This window comes from Camelina sativa, chromosome 19, assembly GCF_000633955.1.
Source record: "Camelina sativa cultivar DH55 chromosome 19, Cs, whole genome shotgun sequence".
In the NCBI taxonomy this organism is placed as follows: domain Eukaryota; kingdom Viridiplantae; phylum Streptophyta; class Magnoliopsida; order Brassicales; family Brassicaceae; genus Camelina; species Camelina sativa.
The window spans coordinates 16,924,604-16,941,896 of record NC_025703.1 but is presented as its reverse complement, the minus strand read 5'-3'; the positions used below and the strand labels follow the sequence as shown (position 1 = coordinate 16,941,896).

Genomic DNA, 17,293 nt, shown 5'->3' with positions numbered 1-17,293 from the left:
TTGGTTCGTTCAAAATCCCAAACTTGATCTATCTTGCTATACCAGAAGTGTATCGTTGGCTTTCCTCTACTTGGTTCCATATCCACTGCTAGTAATCTCTTTACTCTATTTTCTGGTTTGAAAAATTCTGAATCTCCAAAAAATAAGTCCACTTCTTCCACCATTTTGAAATCCAGGGTATATACTTCAAGTGTAGAAAATATTGGATACCTTTTTGTTGGTGCATTAGCTGAATCATCCATACTGCCAAGGTTGTTTAAGATCATGCTTTCCTTTGTGGCTTCCTCACTCTGATCTTTTCTAATCTCTTTGTGCTCTGGTTCTTCGGCTTCTCTTTGCTCACTCAGTGAATTTGTTATTTCCAACAGATTATCCTGAATCGGCAACTCCTTATGCTCCTTGTTTTGAATGTGGCATTTTGTATGAACCAGATTCTCTCGCTGCACATTCTCCTCTCCTTTGACTTTCACACTTAATGGTATTTTTGCAACCAACAATTCTCCTTTGGCAACAAGTTCCCCACACTTTTCTCTTGTTTCTTTGGAGGTAGTAGTAGGCTTTGCTTCAAGGCTCAATTTTGGGGTTGTCTTCTTCTCCATAGAATAGCTTGGTTTCAAAGTTGATGAACTCAAACCACAAGCTTGATGTGTTGTACCCCTCATCATGAGTTGTTTCGCAACCAAATAATCCTCTAGCAACATATCCTCCATGCTTATACTTTTCTTAGATAACTTTTGCCGTCTTCGGTGTAACTCTTGGTGATAATGGTTGGGCACAAATCTCTTTCTCATGACTGCTTTCATTTCATCCCAAGTGTCAACTGGCCGGTCTCGGTGGCGCATCCTGCTAGTAACCAGTTGATACCACCAATTGATTGCATGATCAGAAAATTCTGTAGGAGCCACTTGAATCTTCACGTGGTTCGAATAGTCTTGACATTTAAAGACTAATTCCATTTTCTTTTTCCACCCCAAGTTTGCATTTGGATCATTCTTTCCATAGTATGGCAGTATTTTCAGCTTGATTCCTCTCAAATCATCATCATTTCTTTCTCTAGCCTCTTTGTTTCGTCTTGGACGCCTTTGACTCTCACTAGAAAAATTGCTTCTTTGGTTGTAGTAGTCGTCTTCTTTATTTATGTGACGCCTAGGTCGATCTCCTTCTCTGCTATAATGCAAAAATTTTGGTTGTCTCTATTGTGTCTCTGCTTTAACTTCATCCAACCTCTCGTAGAGGGCATTCATCTCAACCTTCAACATCCGTCGCGTCTCTCCCATAAGTGCTTGTAATTGTAGATTTGGAATACCAAGCCCTCCGTCTTTGATGATCTCACGTTCTCGACGATCATTATACATTTTCTTTTCTTTTTTTGCTTTTCTTTTCTTTCTCTTTTTTTTGTTTTTTTCCCTCTTTTTTTTTTGTTTTTCTCATTTTTTTCTCTTTTATTTTTCTTGTTTCTTTTTTTCTCTTTTTTTTTTTGTTTTTATTTTTGAAAGAAGATGAATAGAGAGAGGATGAACGAAAGAAAATATAGAAGATGAAAAGATAGAAGATAAAAAGATGGATAGATGAGAAGATGAAAGATTTTGATTAGAAGAATACCAAAAGTCCTTGTGCGGGCTCTGATACCACTTGATGTGATTCTCCCAAGGAATCGACACTCTAAGGTAGGTAGACTGATAATCCTAGAACTTCGATGGCTCGCGAAGCTGGATGATAAGGCGTGAGATAAAGTCGAAAATCCTTATGCTCCAAACTCTCTTAAAACAAACCAAACAAAGCAAGGCGGTGGAACTTTAGATAGAAGATTCGCGAAGACAGATGACAAGGCGTGAGACGAATCCCAAAAATCCTTGTGCCCTAGACTCTCTTATAACAACTCTTTAATCCTCAGCTAATGAATGGCAATGTCAAGTGTGGCGGAATCACTTGATATACCGAAAACTCTTTGATGTAACCCACCAAGGAGAAAAAACAAGTTCCAAAGGAACAAAAGAGTTTACCACCCTCAATAAAAGATAAAAGATTTCTTGATTGCTTGATTTCTCAAATGAGATTACATGTGTTTATAAAGAGATAGAAAACTTGGTCACAAAGCCAAGTATTTCTTCAAACTAAAAAGACATTAAAGATAGTAAGTTGAATGAAGATTCAACTCTTGGTGCATGTATCCCTTCCTCCAAAGTGGCTCTTGGTGCATGTATCTCTATTTTCGTCACTCCTCTTTGACCACAAAATAAAGTGATTATTTTGGGCTTTCTTGGGCTTGTATTAGGGTCAAAGTGGACTGGACTTGATAGACATCATCCCCAATAGAATTTCTCATGCTCTCTTTGGCCATAAACTCTTAAATTGACCCATTAAGAGTTTCATTGATCTTTTCTCTCTTTGACTCTTTGATCCAACTTGCTGATGAGAAACAACATGGGCTGTATGATTTCTTCACATTGTTCTTAGTAAAAACAACTCCAGGTTGCCATACATAATTCTGGAAGCACCTAAACCAATTGGACCTAAAGCTCTTCAGTTGAAGAACTAGCTTGACCTCCTTTGGCAAATGAAGTGTATCCTTGTATTCCGTGGGCCAAATCTTCTGTTTCTTATTTTGTTGGAAACATAAGAGATCCATTAACGTCCTCCAAGTGGTTTCATGTCGAAATTGTTTCTAAGTTGGTCTATGTAACACGATCTTTGGCTTAGACGTGAAACTGGGACTGAGATAGATCCACTGACTTGAAATATCAATACTTAGCCAATGGTGTGATCGAGATTACGATCTCTATGGTTTCCATCTGAGAAGTAATTCATCATTTTTGCTTTGGCGTCATTCGCTCCTCCTGAGAATCCTGGTAATAGTAACTCTTTTGGCCCTGACCTTTGAACCCTATTGCTTGAGTTTCTATGGTTTTTTGATCCAGAACTCAAGTTGTTCGAGCGTTGTTTTCGGATTTGATTTATACAAGACCATTATACACCCTATGGCAACTCCACTAGACATCCTCAAGCGCAGAGCATTCCAAACCTTGCTCGAAATTATGTCAAGCTTCTACTTTGTGTAGACCTTCTCAAACCGGTGAGAAGCTCAGTCTTGACCCTTTCTCTAATGCCAATACGTCTTATGACAATGGCTATCTCTCATCCATCGACTTGGTCATGGAAGAGTTTGTCGACAATCTTGATATCACATGTACCAAGATCCTTCCAAGATTCTGGCTCAAAGCTCTCAAGAACCTATTGCCGACTACCTTTATCTCTGTTTTGTTTCATTGTTGTTGTGGCATTGGGGAGTGCCCTTGTTTCTTGTTTTATTAAATTTGCTTGTATGAACCTTCTCTTTTGTGTAATGAATACAAGTGGTTTGAAAAAAAAAAAAAAAAAACGAGAAAAGGATTTGAAGAAGAAAAAAGAAAAAAAATAGAAGGAGAAGATTTGGTCCGTTGGATCTAATTAATCAATGGTGGATGATAAACAAAAGTGCAATCCTTGTATTTATGTATTAGCTAATCAGAATTTTTCTTCTCTTAAAATAAATAAATCCATATATTCTTTTATAAAGATTAATTATTATTAGTTTATTTGATTTTTTAACTAAGAAAGAATATAAATTCAAGAATTATTATAAATAAGCTTATAATAATAATAATTTAATTTATTTTAGAGATTAATGTATATTTCAAAATAATTAGATTTAGGCTTTCAGTGATTATATATTTTTTTTAAAGATTGAAGTGTTCGGTTACATATATATTATAAATAAATTGTTGGATTTAGAAATTTAAAAGTTATGCTTGATGAATTGACTTATGTATAAATTTTGAAGGATATGAGAGAATGACTAGATTCAATAAATTTTGTATGTAAATAGTTTTAAGAAAACTATATGGATTTAGTTATAACAAAGGAATTTAGTAGTAAAGTAGTCGTAAAATAGTCGTAAGTAAGTAGCAAAGTACTCACAAATGTAATAGTAGCAAAAACATCGTAAAATAAGTAGCAAAGTAGTCCCAAAGTTAGTAGTAAAATAGTCGCAAAATAAGTAGCAAAATTAATTAGTAAAAAAATAGTCACAAAATGTAACTCTTTTGTGACGTATTGTTATGAGTCAGAAACTTATATTTCAAAATGGGAAAAAGCCAAAAAAACCGCAATCTATTTTTTATTTAGACGTTTAATACCTCGTCTTTTTATGTTGGAATAAAAATACCTCGCTTATTTTATTTTGCTAGAAAAAGTCTTTGTTTATATAGTTGTTGGTAAATTCATACCAACGAGTTAACGGCCGTTAACGACGTTAGAGAATTACATAACTGTGACACCCCGGTTTCAGTGACTTGCGGAGAGGTTTAAAAGAATTGATTTGGCCATCTATGTCACCAAAGTGCACTTATCTTTTCGGTCAAGGGCCCTGAAAGAACTCCACAGTTAAGCGTGCTTATGCTGGAGTAGTCTTAGGATGGGTGACTTTCCAGGAAGTGATCGTCGAACTGTTGAGTTAGGACAAAACACAGGAAAAGATCATGTGGTGATTTGTAGGGATGGTAACAAGTCTTTAAAGCCACCCAGACGTAGCAAACCGGCCGTCGGTTATGGATGTGCTCACGGGGACGTGAGGCCCATTAAGGAAAATGGGCCCAGAGACTGGGAGTGGACATGGGGCTCACTGAGAGGTGGCGATCGGGGCGTTACAAGTGGTATTAGAGCCGAACCCAAACGAGTGTGGAGTTGAGTGGACTCGCACTGTAAGGGGGTGACGGTCTTGGTGCGCAACGAGGACGTTGCAATCTGTTAGTGGGGGTGAATTGTGACACCCCGGTTTCAGTGACTTGCAGAGAAGTTTAAAATAATTAATTTGGTCACCTATGTCACCATAGTGCACTTATCTTTTCGATCAAGGGTCCTGAGAGAACTCCACAGTTAAGCGTGTTTATGCTTGAGTAGTCTTAGGATGGGTGACCTTCTGGGAAGTTACCGTCGGAACTGTGCCAGTGAGGACAAAACACAGGAAAATATCATTTGGTGATTTGTAGGGACGGTAACAAGTCTTTAAAGTTACCCGGACGTAGCAAACAGGCCGTCGGTTATAGATGGGCTCACAGGCCTAGTGACGACTTAAAGCCCATTAAGGACAGTGGGCCCATAAACTGAGAGTGGACATGGGGCCCACTGAGAGGTGGCGGTCGGGGCGTTACAATAACAATGTTAAATTTTAACCTCGGGTGTTTTAGTCTATACTAGATAAACACCTGCGCTACGCGGCGGGACTTTTTTTATAAATTAATTTTATTTTAATATTAGTATATTACTATGATTTGTAAAAAAATTAAAAGCATCTAAGATTTGGTATTTTACAATTTCTGAAAGTTTAATAGTTTTATTGATATTTGTAGACATTAATAAATACATGTTATATATTACTTTTACAAAATAATAAGTGTAATGTATAGTTAATCTCAGTATTTTTATTTTATTCTCTCTTCTAATGTAAATAGCTTTTAACAAATTTTTAATATATTTTTCAAGACTAAAATACTTCATAAACTATAGATCTTTAGCTTTAAAAATATTTATGATGCACAACGATAATTTAAATTGCAAGGGAAATATTTAATATAGTAGATCATAATAATTATTTTAAAAAAATAACTAAATAATGTATTTTAAACCAATTGATTATTTAATATAAAAATATTTTTCCAAAAATGTTATATCTCTTCTTCTTTGGACTTTTTAAAGTTATTAATCGATTCCATAACTCAAGGCTACTAACATAAAAAAAAAACAGTCTGAACGTTAGCAGAATACTAAAATAATTTGACTATTATTCCAATGCAATCACATGTTATAAATATAGATAAGAATATAATTTTTTTATATAGATATATATATATATATGTCTCTTTTATTTATAAACATGTTTTCTACTTTGATATATTCGATTAATATTTTAATATTATAGAGTGAGACTATAATTTACAAAACTGAAATAATCATATTGAACTCATTATGAAAGATGTTGTCTACTTTTTAAAATTTTAGTATAAAATGAGGTGTATTATTTATCTTTTAACTCTGTGGGTACATATTTTTAACGGGGTGTTAGCTTTAAAATGTTTTAAACTAAGTGTTCTTATTTGTTATGTTTTCATTTGATATCATTTTCAAAGAGGTTTACATACCCTCAAGAGTTCACTTCAGCTTTTATATTTTTTTTCTTTGAATTTATATTTTCATTACAATAGTAAAGCTCCTAAAATAGTCTATATAAATTTTTTTTTACTATAATCTATTTCACTTTTATTTTTTTCTTTGTAATACTTGGAATCAACAATGAGTTAGCAATAAAATTTAAAAATTTCCAAATTAATAATGCTATATCAACTGTAGAAAAATCTAAATATATATATATATATATATATGTATATATATATATATTTATTGTATTTAATTTATTTTTGTTTTTCTTTCTACAAATTAAAAATTTATGTGTCATCCACAATTTTTAATTAAAAACTGATGTAGTAAGTTGAAAAGGTGACGTGTATTAATTAAAAATTTTTGATTGGTTAAGTCTTTTTAAATAAGGTGTCAGCACTAGACATGGACTCCTCATACTTTTATTGTATTGATATGCTATCAGTTTCGATTAATAGCCAATGTATTATTGTTCTTATGAATTGACTTCGCCGGAGAAAATACTAACAAGCAGATCTGTAATTCAATTGAAAAAGAAGAAGATCATTAAAAAAAGAGCATGCTGCTTGTGGGAGCCGAACCCACAAACCCTCTTTTTCAAAACTCACATTTTACCACTAGACCACAGTAATACCTTGATTATTAATTGAAAGTGATACCATACATAGATAAAAATATCCGAGGTTAAAATTTAACGCTGTTATATAATTCTCTAACGTCGTTGACGATCGTTAACTCGTTGGTATGAATTTACCAACAATTATATAAATCAATATTTTTTATGAAAAAATAAAGTAGATGAGGTATTTTTATTCTAACCAAAAAAGATGAGATATAAAACGTCCAAATAAAAAATAGACGGCGGTTTTTTCGACTTTTTTCTCTTTTCAAAATTTATTCTTTAAGAGATAAAAATGTTTACATTAACTATTTACAATCACTCATGTTTGAACTGTAAAGTAAATCTCTATGTTTAAGAAGATAAAACAATGTTTTGATAAATTAGTTTTATACGATACAATACTAACAACTTTTCATTGAAACCACATGTAACACTTGTACATGTAAGGGAAAATACAACTATTTCGTTTAAAACATTGAAAAGCAAGAGTTTTGTAGAGATTTTGTGTATATATTAGTTCAAACCAATGTAGAAACATATTAACATTATATAAAGTGAATTTGCTATTTAAAATTTTAGGAGTTGGTAAAAAGTAGCAAAATATGAGTCACTAACGAGTCTCAATATGTGACTCTTTTGCGACTAAAACGCTATGGTAAATTTTTATTCTTTAAAAAGTCACAAATATGAGACTATTTCACATCTATTTTATTTTGTAGTAAAGTACGAACATTTTAGCCACTGAATCCCAATGTAGTCGCATGATAGTTGCAAATTAGTTACAACAGCGTCTCAAAGTTTAGTGACCAAAAAAAGAGGAAAAAACTAAAAAATACATCATCTATTTTTATTTGGAAGTTTAATACCTGGTTTTTTTTGTTGGAAAAAAATACTTCATCTAAATAATATTGGTTTAAAAATACTTCATTTTTAAAATTGTTGGTAAATTCATAAATGTGACTTAACATTTGTTGACGGACGTAGATAACAGTGCTAAATTATATATAGACGTGTTAAATATTGTAACGCACGTGTATCGAAAATTATAAATATTGGATTTTTATATCGGGAACTGAAGTGGATTTGGTTTAATCACTGTTGGTTTATTAACTTGATCGATTTATTGATTAACCAAAAGGATGGTTTAATTAATTATTGGTTTAGCTATTTTCTGGTTTAATTTAATTAAACCAAAGAAGCCCTAATTCTTCTCTACAAGGATCACACTTCTCTTCTCTTCTGTAATAGATGTTTGTCGCCGCTGGATGCTCAGAGAGAGGCAGAGGAAGAGAGATAACTCTTGGTTATTTGGTGTAAAGGAGAAAGAGTAGGAAAACAAGATTTTTTCCTTCGAGTAAAGAGAGAAACAGAACTGTCAGGGTTTGGGAGAAGGAGAATCCGACTGCTCAGATCGTTTCGAAAAGTATTGATTTTTGGTAGAGTTATAGCTAAGAGTTTTTCGTACACTCTGATTTTTACAGAAGTGAATTTGAGTTAATATTCTAGGAGATATCGGCAGTTTCGTGGAGCGTTTCATCTTAGTTGCAGATTGAGACCAGCGGATGTTTCTGGATCGATTGCGGTTTCACCTGTGATCGTGATCTCGTCTGGTTTCTGATCGGCACGAGATTTTGTGGGAAGGTTCTTGACGTCTCGGGATAGCATTTCACCGGAGGGATTTGAAACGACCTGACCCGTTTTTTGTTTTTTTAATTAATAGGTAATAAATATAAATCTAATATAAACTACAACTAATGGTCCCATACCCACTAGCCACCTATCCACAACCACAGACAACAACGGAAATAGCAATATCAATAAATATCCAATAATAATATAACCAATAAATATCCATAACAACAATCCAATAATCAAACATCAGGAAACATGAAACCGGCAACCTAACAATGTTCCTAAAAACTCAACTCTAGCAACCTAGCAATGCCAGACAACATACAATCGAGTCCCTAGAACATCCTCCTCTTCATCGCCTTGATTCCACGATCACACTTTGCCTTTACCTGCACCACAAACACAAATTGAGATGCATGAGTATTTGATAAACACTCAGTGAGGCAATCCTCCCATCTACTGGGCTATACACACAAGCAACAGTGATTCCAATGTTCCAAACAAACAACAAAACAAAACATACAAACTAGGAAATCAAATATTGTCTCGCTGGAAGGGAGGTGTCGACCGACACCAGCCAAGTGTAGACCGGCACTGGCCTTGGTGTCGACCGACACTACCCCACAGTGTCGATCGATGCCCAATTTGCTGGTGTCGACCGACACCAAGTGGTGTCAATCGACACTCCCTCTGCAATCGCGATCCGCTCAAAGCCGAGAGTCGAATCTCGCTCCCAACCTCCTCCAAATCACCAAATACTCAAAACCCAAGCCGGAAACATCCTTAGAAACCTGTAGCAACCAATCCCCAACAAGAAAACACACAAAACAACAACACACAAGCAAGAACAAGGAAATCAAAGGCTTAGATTAGCCATGGTCATGCACTCACCTCTTTGCAGGAAGATTTGGACCAACAGCAACGAATCCTACACTCCCAGCAACCTTCTAACACGTTCCTGGCCCTAGATCCCCACTCCCACAGCAAGATCTCACCAAAAACACCTTGAAATCTCACAAACTCTCTCAAGAACCTTTAGAAACTGTTTTCTCCTCTTTCTCTCACTCTTAAACGGTGTAAGACAACAAAAACACGACCCTAGGTCGTTTTCCCCCTTTTAAACCTCGGTTCAATGGTTTTCCAATAATTGGTTCGCGGATGTTACAATTCTCCCCCCACCAATATAGATTCGTCCCCGAATCTTGAATAACCATCAGCCAAGGACTCTCGTGCAACCGTCTCCACAGCCTGCACCCCTCCGACCGAACTACGAAAGGTCACCTCTAGGCGATAGAATCACGCTCCAGGCATTATTTGCTCTCGACTTTTGGACTTTCCTTTACTCGGAGGCCTAAACCTTGAGTTTTATTGGCTCCTCATCAGGCCGAAACCTGCATGCCATAATATTGGCTCCTCATCAGGCTGAAGCTTGCATGCCATATAAGGAAGTCCAATACTCGTCTCTTGGGTTGCCACCCTACAGCACGCCCCCGGATCGTCATGCGAAGTCGATATATCAGCCATACTCCCAAGCCACAAAGTTTCAGAATATGGCAGTACTAGGAGAACCTAAGTCCCCTAAGAGTCACAAGCAAACAATTCTGAACACGTCTGAGTACCATCCCTATCCAGGTTCCCTTCCCGTGGTTCGCGTAAGACATCTCAATGCCCTACCAACTACATATCCTCTCACTGGAATACCTCATGACCTCACATGGATCCTCTCACTGCCACAAGGGCCAAACAAATGTCCTCAACAGGACCGTCACAAAGACCAAACAAATGTCCTAAACATGACCGTCACAAAGACCAAACAAATGTCCTAAACAGGACCGTCACAAAGACCAAACAAATGTCCTAAACAGGACCTTCACAAAGACCATCTGTCCCGAAGGACCGTCACAAAGACCATCTGTCTCGAAGGACCGTCACAAAGACCATCTGTCCCAAAGGACCGTCACAAAGACCATCTGTCCCGAAGGACCGTCACAAAGACCACACATCTGGCTAAACATCCCGCCACAAAGGCCACACAATGTCTCAAAAGACCGCCACTAAGGCCACACAATGACTACAAAGTCCGCCACTAAGGCCACATAAGCCCCTCCAAGGCTCTATCCACTTAAATGGACAAATTTTAACTCACATAAAACTTTCCACTTTTACCACTTTCCACTTTTGGAAACTTTCCACTTTAGGAAACTTCTCTCCAAAAACCCCACCTCACGGAAACTTTGTACCCCGAGCACCACCTCATCTTGTTATTTAGTCGCACAACCAACCACCCCAAGCGACCAAGTAAACAAGATAGGTGGGCTGGAATACTCCATTCCTGCGCCAGCCACTTACAGATGGGACCAGGCTAGACAAGCTCAAATCGCGGTTTGCTTCTCATACCAGTTTTTAAACCAAAAGAATAAAACTTTTATTAACGAAATCCAAACATTCACAACCCCAAAAGAATAAAACTTTTAAACAAAAAATAGGGAATTTAAAGAGGTTAAACATTTACCTCAGTAACTTCAGCAGAAGTGACCCATATAATAACAACAATGCCAATCAAGATCAGACCATCTTCCACCCATCAAAAAAGGATGTAAATTGAAACCTAGAAACGAAGAAGATTCAGGTGTTTGAGTGTATCAATACGAAGAGATCTGCTCGTGTAGATTATTATCGTCTTCGAAACTGATGACGAGGGAGGGAGGGAGATTGGGTTAGAAAAGTCCGAGGAGGACGTGAATCGAAGAAGGCAATGGAGTGAAAAAGACAAAAAGGGGAAATCGAGAGACGACGAGAAAATTGACCATCTCTAAAGAAAAATATTAAGGTATGGTAGAAGAGAGTGGTTGAGTATTTTGATTGATTGGTAGTGTTATAGCGGTTGATTAGTACATATTATATTAAATTATAAAATTAAATTAATATAATTAAATAATAATATATCGATGAACATATTATACTTTATAAAATGAAAATTGCAAAACCAATAAATTATAGAAATCCTATGCAATAATAAATATATTTTAAAATTCATAATTTGCATTATTAATGGTATTAATGATTACATAAAACATTTCAAACATAAAATTGTAGTTTAGGGCCTGACTGGTTCAAACGCAGCGTTTGCGATTGCGGTTGCGGGAGATTGAGGAAGCGGGTGGTTGCAGTTTCGAGCGTTATTAAGCGTTTTGAATGACTGGTTTAGCGTTTTAAAATGGGTGCATTTGCGGGAGTTTTACGACTGGTTGACCAGCGGGTGCAATAGCGGTTAAAACATAATAAATGTAATATATAATTATATAAATGTTTTAAGACACCAAAAAAATTATTAAACTTGATTTATAATTATCATTCATTAAATATACTAATATAATTATTCAAAAAAACAAATAAATTTCATATTGAAGCGAGAGTTGAGAAAAGTCATTAGTGATTTGTTTTATTATTTTTCACAAATAATTTTATTTTCTTAAATTTCTGATGAAATGTTATATTTATTTAGATTTTTTTGAATTTATGTGCAATGTACCATGAAATCTACACCAAGTTTTCCAGATTATTGTTAATTGAACTCTTATTTGCTTTTATATTCTAATCTCCTCAATCGTATTCGTACTTCATTTTCTCCCATCTTTAATGGATAAAATGGTTAGATAGATTTGGGCAACCAATCTTGGAGTTCTATTTTAATATTTATAGTTTGGTTGAAAAAAAAATGGTTAGATAGAAGATATATGAAAAAATATTTCAGTATCATTGATTTGTTTTAAGTTAAAAAAAAATATATACTACCGCAATCGTCCGCAACCGCAAACGCTTGCGGGAAACAGCTTTTGGAATTCAGTGGTTTCAAGCGGTTGAGAGTGATGGAAAGCGATTGGGAGCAGTTTGTGTGATTGGTACCAATTGCTAGCAACCGTTACCACCCGCACTCGCAGCGTTTGCGGGCGGTAGCGGGAGAACCAATCAACACCTTAGTATCACAATTAGGCTAATTATAAGTTCTTACAAGTGAATCTATCATTAAATTAAAATTGTATCTTTATTTTTAAAGTCAAAATTATTAACAAAACATAAAAGCTTATTGGGCCAATTTGAAAATCCACTCAAAATTAACTTCTTTACATGTATTATTATATACACATTATTTTTTTTTTTTGTTAAACCATCATTATGAACAAATATTTAATTATTTTTTAAAAAATCTTCTTCGTTTGTAACTGAAGTTGCCAAACACACATATTTCTTGGTGGTTGGTTTTCACCTTCTCAACCGCTCAAAATCAGTTTCAACTACTTACTCCTTCCATCGATTCCAACCATTCATCTCAAACACCATTTCCAACCAGCATGGTGATTGGTAGCCATTTGAACATCCCGTTTCCAAAAAAGATGTTTGAGTGCTGCCTATCAAAATCTAAATCGGAGGGAAGAAGAAGAAGAAGAGTAACCGCGAGGGAAGGAAGGGGAAGGAAGAGAACACTGACGGTAAGCGTTAGAGAAGGAAAAAAACAAAACACATTTTTTATTCATTTAATTTTTATTTTTTTATATAAAATTAGGAGTTTATATTTTTGTTATTTAATTTCTGTAAAATTGAGGATAAAATTGGTTTTTGATTATTTTTTTTTGGTGGGATTGTTTTTGATTATTATAAAACCTATTAGATTAGGATCCGCTCTATGCGCGGGTTTTAAAAATGTATACAACTCCTTCTGTCTCTAATAGATTGATGTTTTGACATTATCACACATATTAAAAAAAATGAAAATTAATTTGTATTTAATTTATAATTACTTTTGAGTAGATATAGAAAATATAGACTATTAAATTAATGACATATGGAAAAAAACATAAAATAAAAAAGTTATTTTACATTTTTTATCTACAACATCAATCTTTTAGGCACAAAAATATATCCTAAAACATCAATCTATTAGGGACAGAGAGAATAAAATAAAATTTTGAAAGAAGATATTAATATTTTTTGTAAATGAAATATATTGTCTAGAAATAAATATATAAATATTCTTAACTAGGAATAAGTTTTACTTTAATACACTAATTATAGTTTTATATTTTAAAATTATTATTACAATTATTACGATAATCTAAATCTATACTATCAGTCATCAAAACTTTTTTCAATTATTAATCATTACAAATATTATTACAGTAGGTTAAACCCATGACCAATCACAGGAGTATCTAGTCAACCAAGGACCAATATTGTCCAATTTCAAAAAAATTTCACAACTTATTCATGTTTTATATGGAGATAACCAATCAAAACATCATCTTATTACCACTAAAAAATGTTCTTACATCCAAAAATATTTTATTGTTAAAGTTTGATCTTATCACCACATATAAAATGACTTTGTGAACAAATTAAACCAATTGTTGTTCATTTACTTTCAATTTGACGTAGTTCTTTTTCATCACTAAGATTTGTTTGTGAGAGTTTGTATAACCACTAAAATATTTCTTTAAAATTGTTTACTTACAAATTATTTTGGATAAAAAGAAAAAAAAATATCTACACGATTGCAATGAGTTTATGACCAACCCAATAAAATTTGAGAAATTCAAAGATAGTTAACTTGATATAATAAAAATAAAAAATTAGAAATTACAAGCACGATGATATATGACTCTTAGATAATTTAGAGATATAAAATATAAATTAAAAAAAAACAAAAAATACTACAACATTAAAAAATATAGATTTATTTTACATATCCTTAACTAAAGATAAAAAAATTCAAAATAATATAAAAAGATATTTTAAAATCAACACAAATTTCTACTAAGAAATCAAATTTAACTAAATAATATAACTTTCTTTTTTTTTTGAACAAAAACTAACTAATATAACTAAAATCTAAAAATATTACATCATAATGAAAACTATACTAAATAAAAGTAGAAGCTATAAGTTCCTAAAGCTATCCACATAGGATTTAGAACAACCAAGAGGGAGTAGCCACTTCACTAATTAACATTTTTTAAAAATTTCAGAATTGCCTATATTACGATTTTTTAAAACAATCAATCAGGATCAGCCAATATTTAACATTTTTGAAATTATGTTAAATTTCTATATTATAATACTTATAAATAATTGTATGTACAACGTCTCATATCGCCTAGAAAAGAAGAAGAGAGAAAATTATAAGATTAAGTATAAATTCATGATATCTTATCATATTTGAATTTTTAAAAGAGTGTAACATTTAAGTATAACGTTATACTATTTTATATTTTTTAAAATTGTGTGTTTAAAATAAAAAAAATTGTCTTAATAGGAATTTAAAAGTTTTTATAACATAATATTTCATAACTAACATTAATCATATCTAATATTCACCAAAATATATTAAATAAACTCACGCGTATGGATTCAAAACCTAGTTAAAATATTAAAAATAAACCCTTGTTCTCTAATTATCTCATTCGATATCCCAATTCGACGTTAACAACAAACCCTTGCTTCTCTTGTCTTCTCTCTTCGTCGCTGCGACTGCGAAACTCGTGAAAATCATGGCGATTAGCTCCTTCAAGCATGAACATCCTCTCGGTTCGTTTGATTTTTCCCCCTTTTTACTCATCTCTTTTATCTATCGATTTAACCTTAATCGATCAATCTTTGTGTATCTCTCTCTCTCATCGTATAGGGTTTTTTAGCGAGTAGGTTTTTAAAAATTCCCAAATTCTGGTTTCTTAGTTTCAGGTTTTCTTCAATTACTATTGCTTTGATTCTGCATGAATTGTTCCTTGAATCTGATTTCCTTTTGATTCCGTTCTAAATTTTAGTACCTGCAGAATCGATGTTGACGATGATATGATTCACTTGTCTCTCTTCTCTTCTGTGTATTAGTTCCTGGATTAGTGTTATAACAGTAATCGTGATTGAAACAAGTGGATAAGAATGTTTGATGTCGAAGATGAAATAAGGTTGACGTATATCTCTCTTGATTTTGTCTGTTGTTCACGGGCTTAGAAACGCTATATCAGTCCCTGAACATAGTCTCGATTGAACATTGTTCTGTTTTTGTTGAGGATGCAAATACATTAGAATCTCTGTTCAGGTGGAGATGATTATTGATGTTGAAGTCTCTCTGTTTTTTTTTTTTGTCGCCGAGTCTGTGTATTTCACGCGATCAGTCTCTCTGGTTTCGTTTTTGGTTTTGCTGAGGATGCAAATAGATTAATCTGTTGGAAATATTAATCTGTTCGTGTGTATTTTTGGTCTTGAATGTTACAGAAAAGAGACAGGCTGAAGCAGCTCGTATCAGGGAGAAGTATCCAGATAGAATACCTGTATGAATGAGATAATTCTCTATCTTGTTTCAAGAAAGTGCATAGCAACCTTTGCCTTATTCTGTCTTTAATTGTGCAGGTCATTGTTGAAAAAGCCGAGAAGAGTGATGTCCCTGATATCGATAAGAAAAAGTAAGTCTTGGCTTTGCTTCAGAGATTCTTCTCTTTGTGTTTTCATGGTTTATTGCTTAGGATTCTTTATGCCCTGTTGAGATAACGAATTTGGCTGACTTATTGGACAAACTTCAGGTACTTGGTTCCAGCTGATCTGACTGTTGGCCAGTTTGTTTATGTTGTACGGAAGCGGATCAAGCTCAGTCCTGAGAAAGCCATATTCATTTTTGTGAAGAACATTCTACCACCAACTGGTTTGATATAAACACGCCCTTCCCTATTCATCTACTTCTCCAGTTCAAGGAATCATATCTTTTTTGTCATTGTGGAACTAATAGTAGTAGTGTTATCCTTGTTATTGCAGCGGCTATAATGTCTGCGATTTATGAAGAGCACAAAGATGAAGACGGGTTTCTATACATGAGTTACAGTGGCGAGAACACGTTTGGGATCTTCTTCTAATGCGCTTGGAATGTGTGGGATGCATCAAGGATTATCAATGTACAGTCTGTCAATTTCTTTGCATGTCTCTTGGTTTTATGACATTGGACTAAGCTTTTGAAACTTGCATATAATTTGCATGCTATGTTATGAACATGATAAAGCTCTTCCCATTCATGGTGCTTCTTTCTTCCCCTTGATGCTACACTTTATTTCATTCCTAGTCGCTATATAGATGAAGATTTAAGGTTAGAGAAGCCACTTGTTTCATTCATTGATTAAGATTTGTTATTGAAAATTATAACATGATATTAGTGTCCTCGTCGAATCGATTCATGTGCTAATATTGGCCTGCCTTTTTCACTAGTATTTTGAATCCTTGTGATTCCACTCTTCTCAAACTTCAGCTTGGCAGTGTCCAACTGCTTTGTATCCAGATTCTTTGTATCAAATCTACCAAATTCTTGCAATCTCCTTTTAAAGATTCTTCGTAGATCAATTACTACTCTCTAGCAAGAAAAAAGAAAAAATAATAATTTTGATCGAAAGAAAAGCAGTAATAATAATAACTAATAAGATAAATAATAAATGATCGGACGGTGGAGAAAGGTTTATGTAGGAAAAAAAACTTAAAAATCCTAAACGCAATAATAATAAAACGCGTAAGACCAGAATCATATTTGTGGCTATGGTTTCTCCATCCAAACCAAAACAACACCCAAAACCTCGTCCACACCAAAATGTGAAACTCAAAAACCAAAACCACACAAATCAGTTTTCTCTTTCTCTTTCTCTTTCTCTCTACCATTAGAACCGATCAGAGAGACAGAGAGAAGCTAATTTGATTATGGCTGCTGCTTCACTTCCTGCAACAGGATATAATCGAGGTTTGCTAGGAACTTCCTTCTATGGAGGTTGGGGTAGTTCCATCTCCGGCGAAGATTACCAAAACTTGCTCTCCAAGACG

At 34.0% G+C, this 17,293-nt stretch overlaps 1 protein-coding gene across 1 annotated transcript; it reads left to right on the top strand.

Moving 5' to 3' along the window:
• Positions 14,879–16,524, top strand: LOC104766559 (autophagy-related protein 8d). Its single transcript, XM_010490471.2, has 5 exons — positions 14,879–15,028; positions 15,716–15,771; positions 15,851–15,903; positions 16,021–16,139; positions 16,250–16,524. The coding sequence occupies exons 1-5, from the start codon at positions 14,992–14,994 to the stop codon at positions 16,345–16,347; spliced, it is 363 nt and encodes a 120-aa protein (XP_010488773.1). The 5' UTR covers positions 14,879–14,991; the 3' UTR covers positions 16,348–16,524.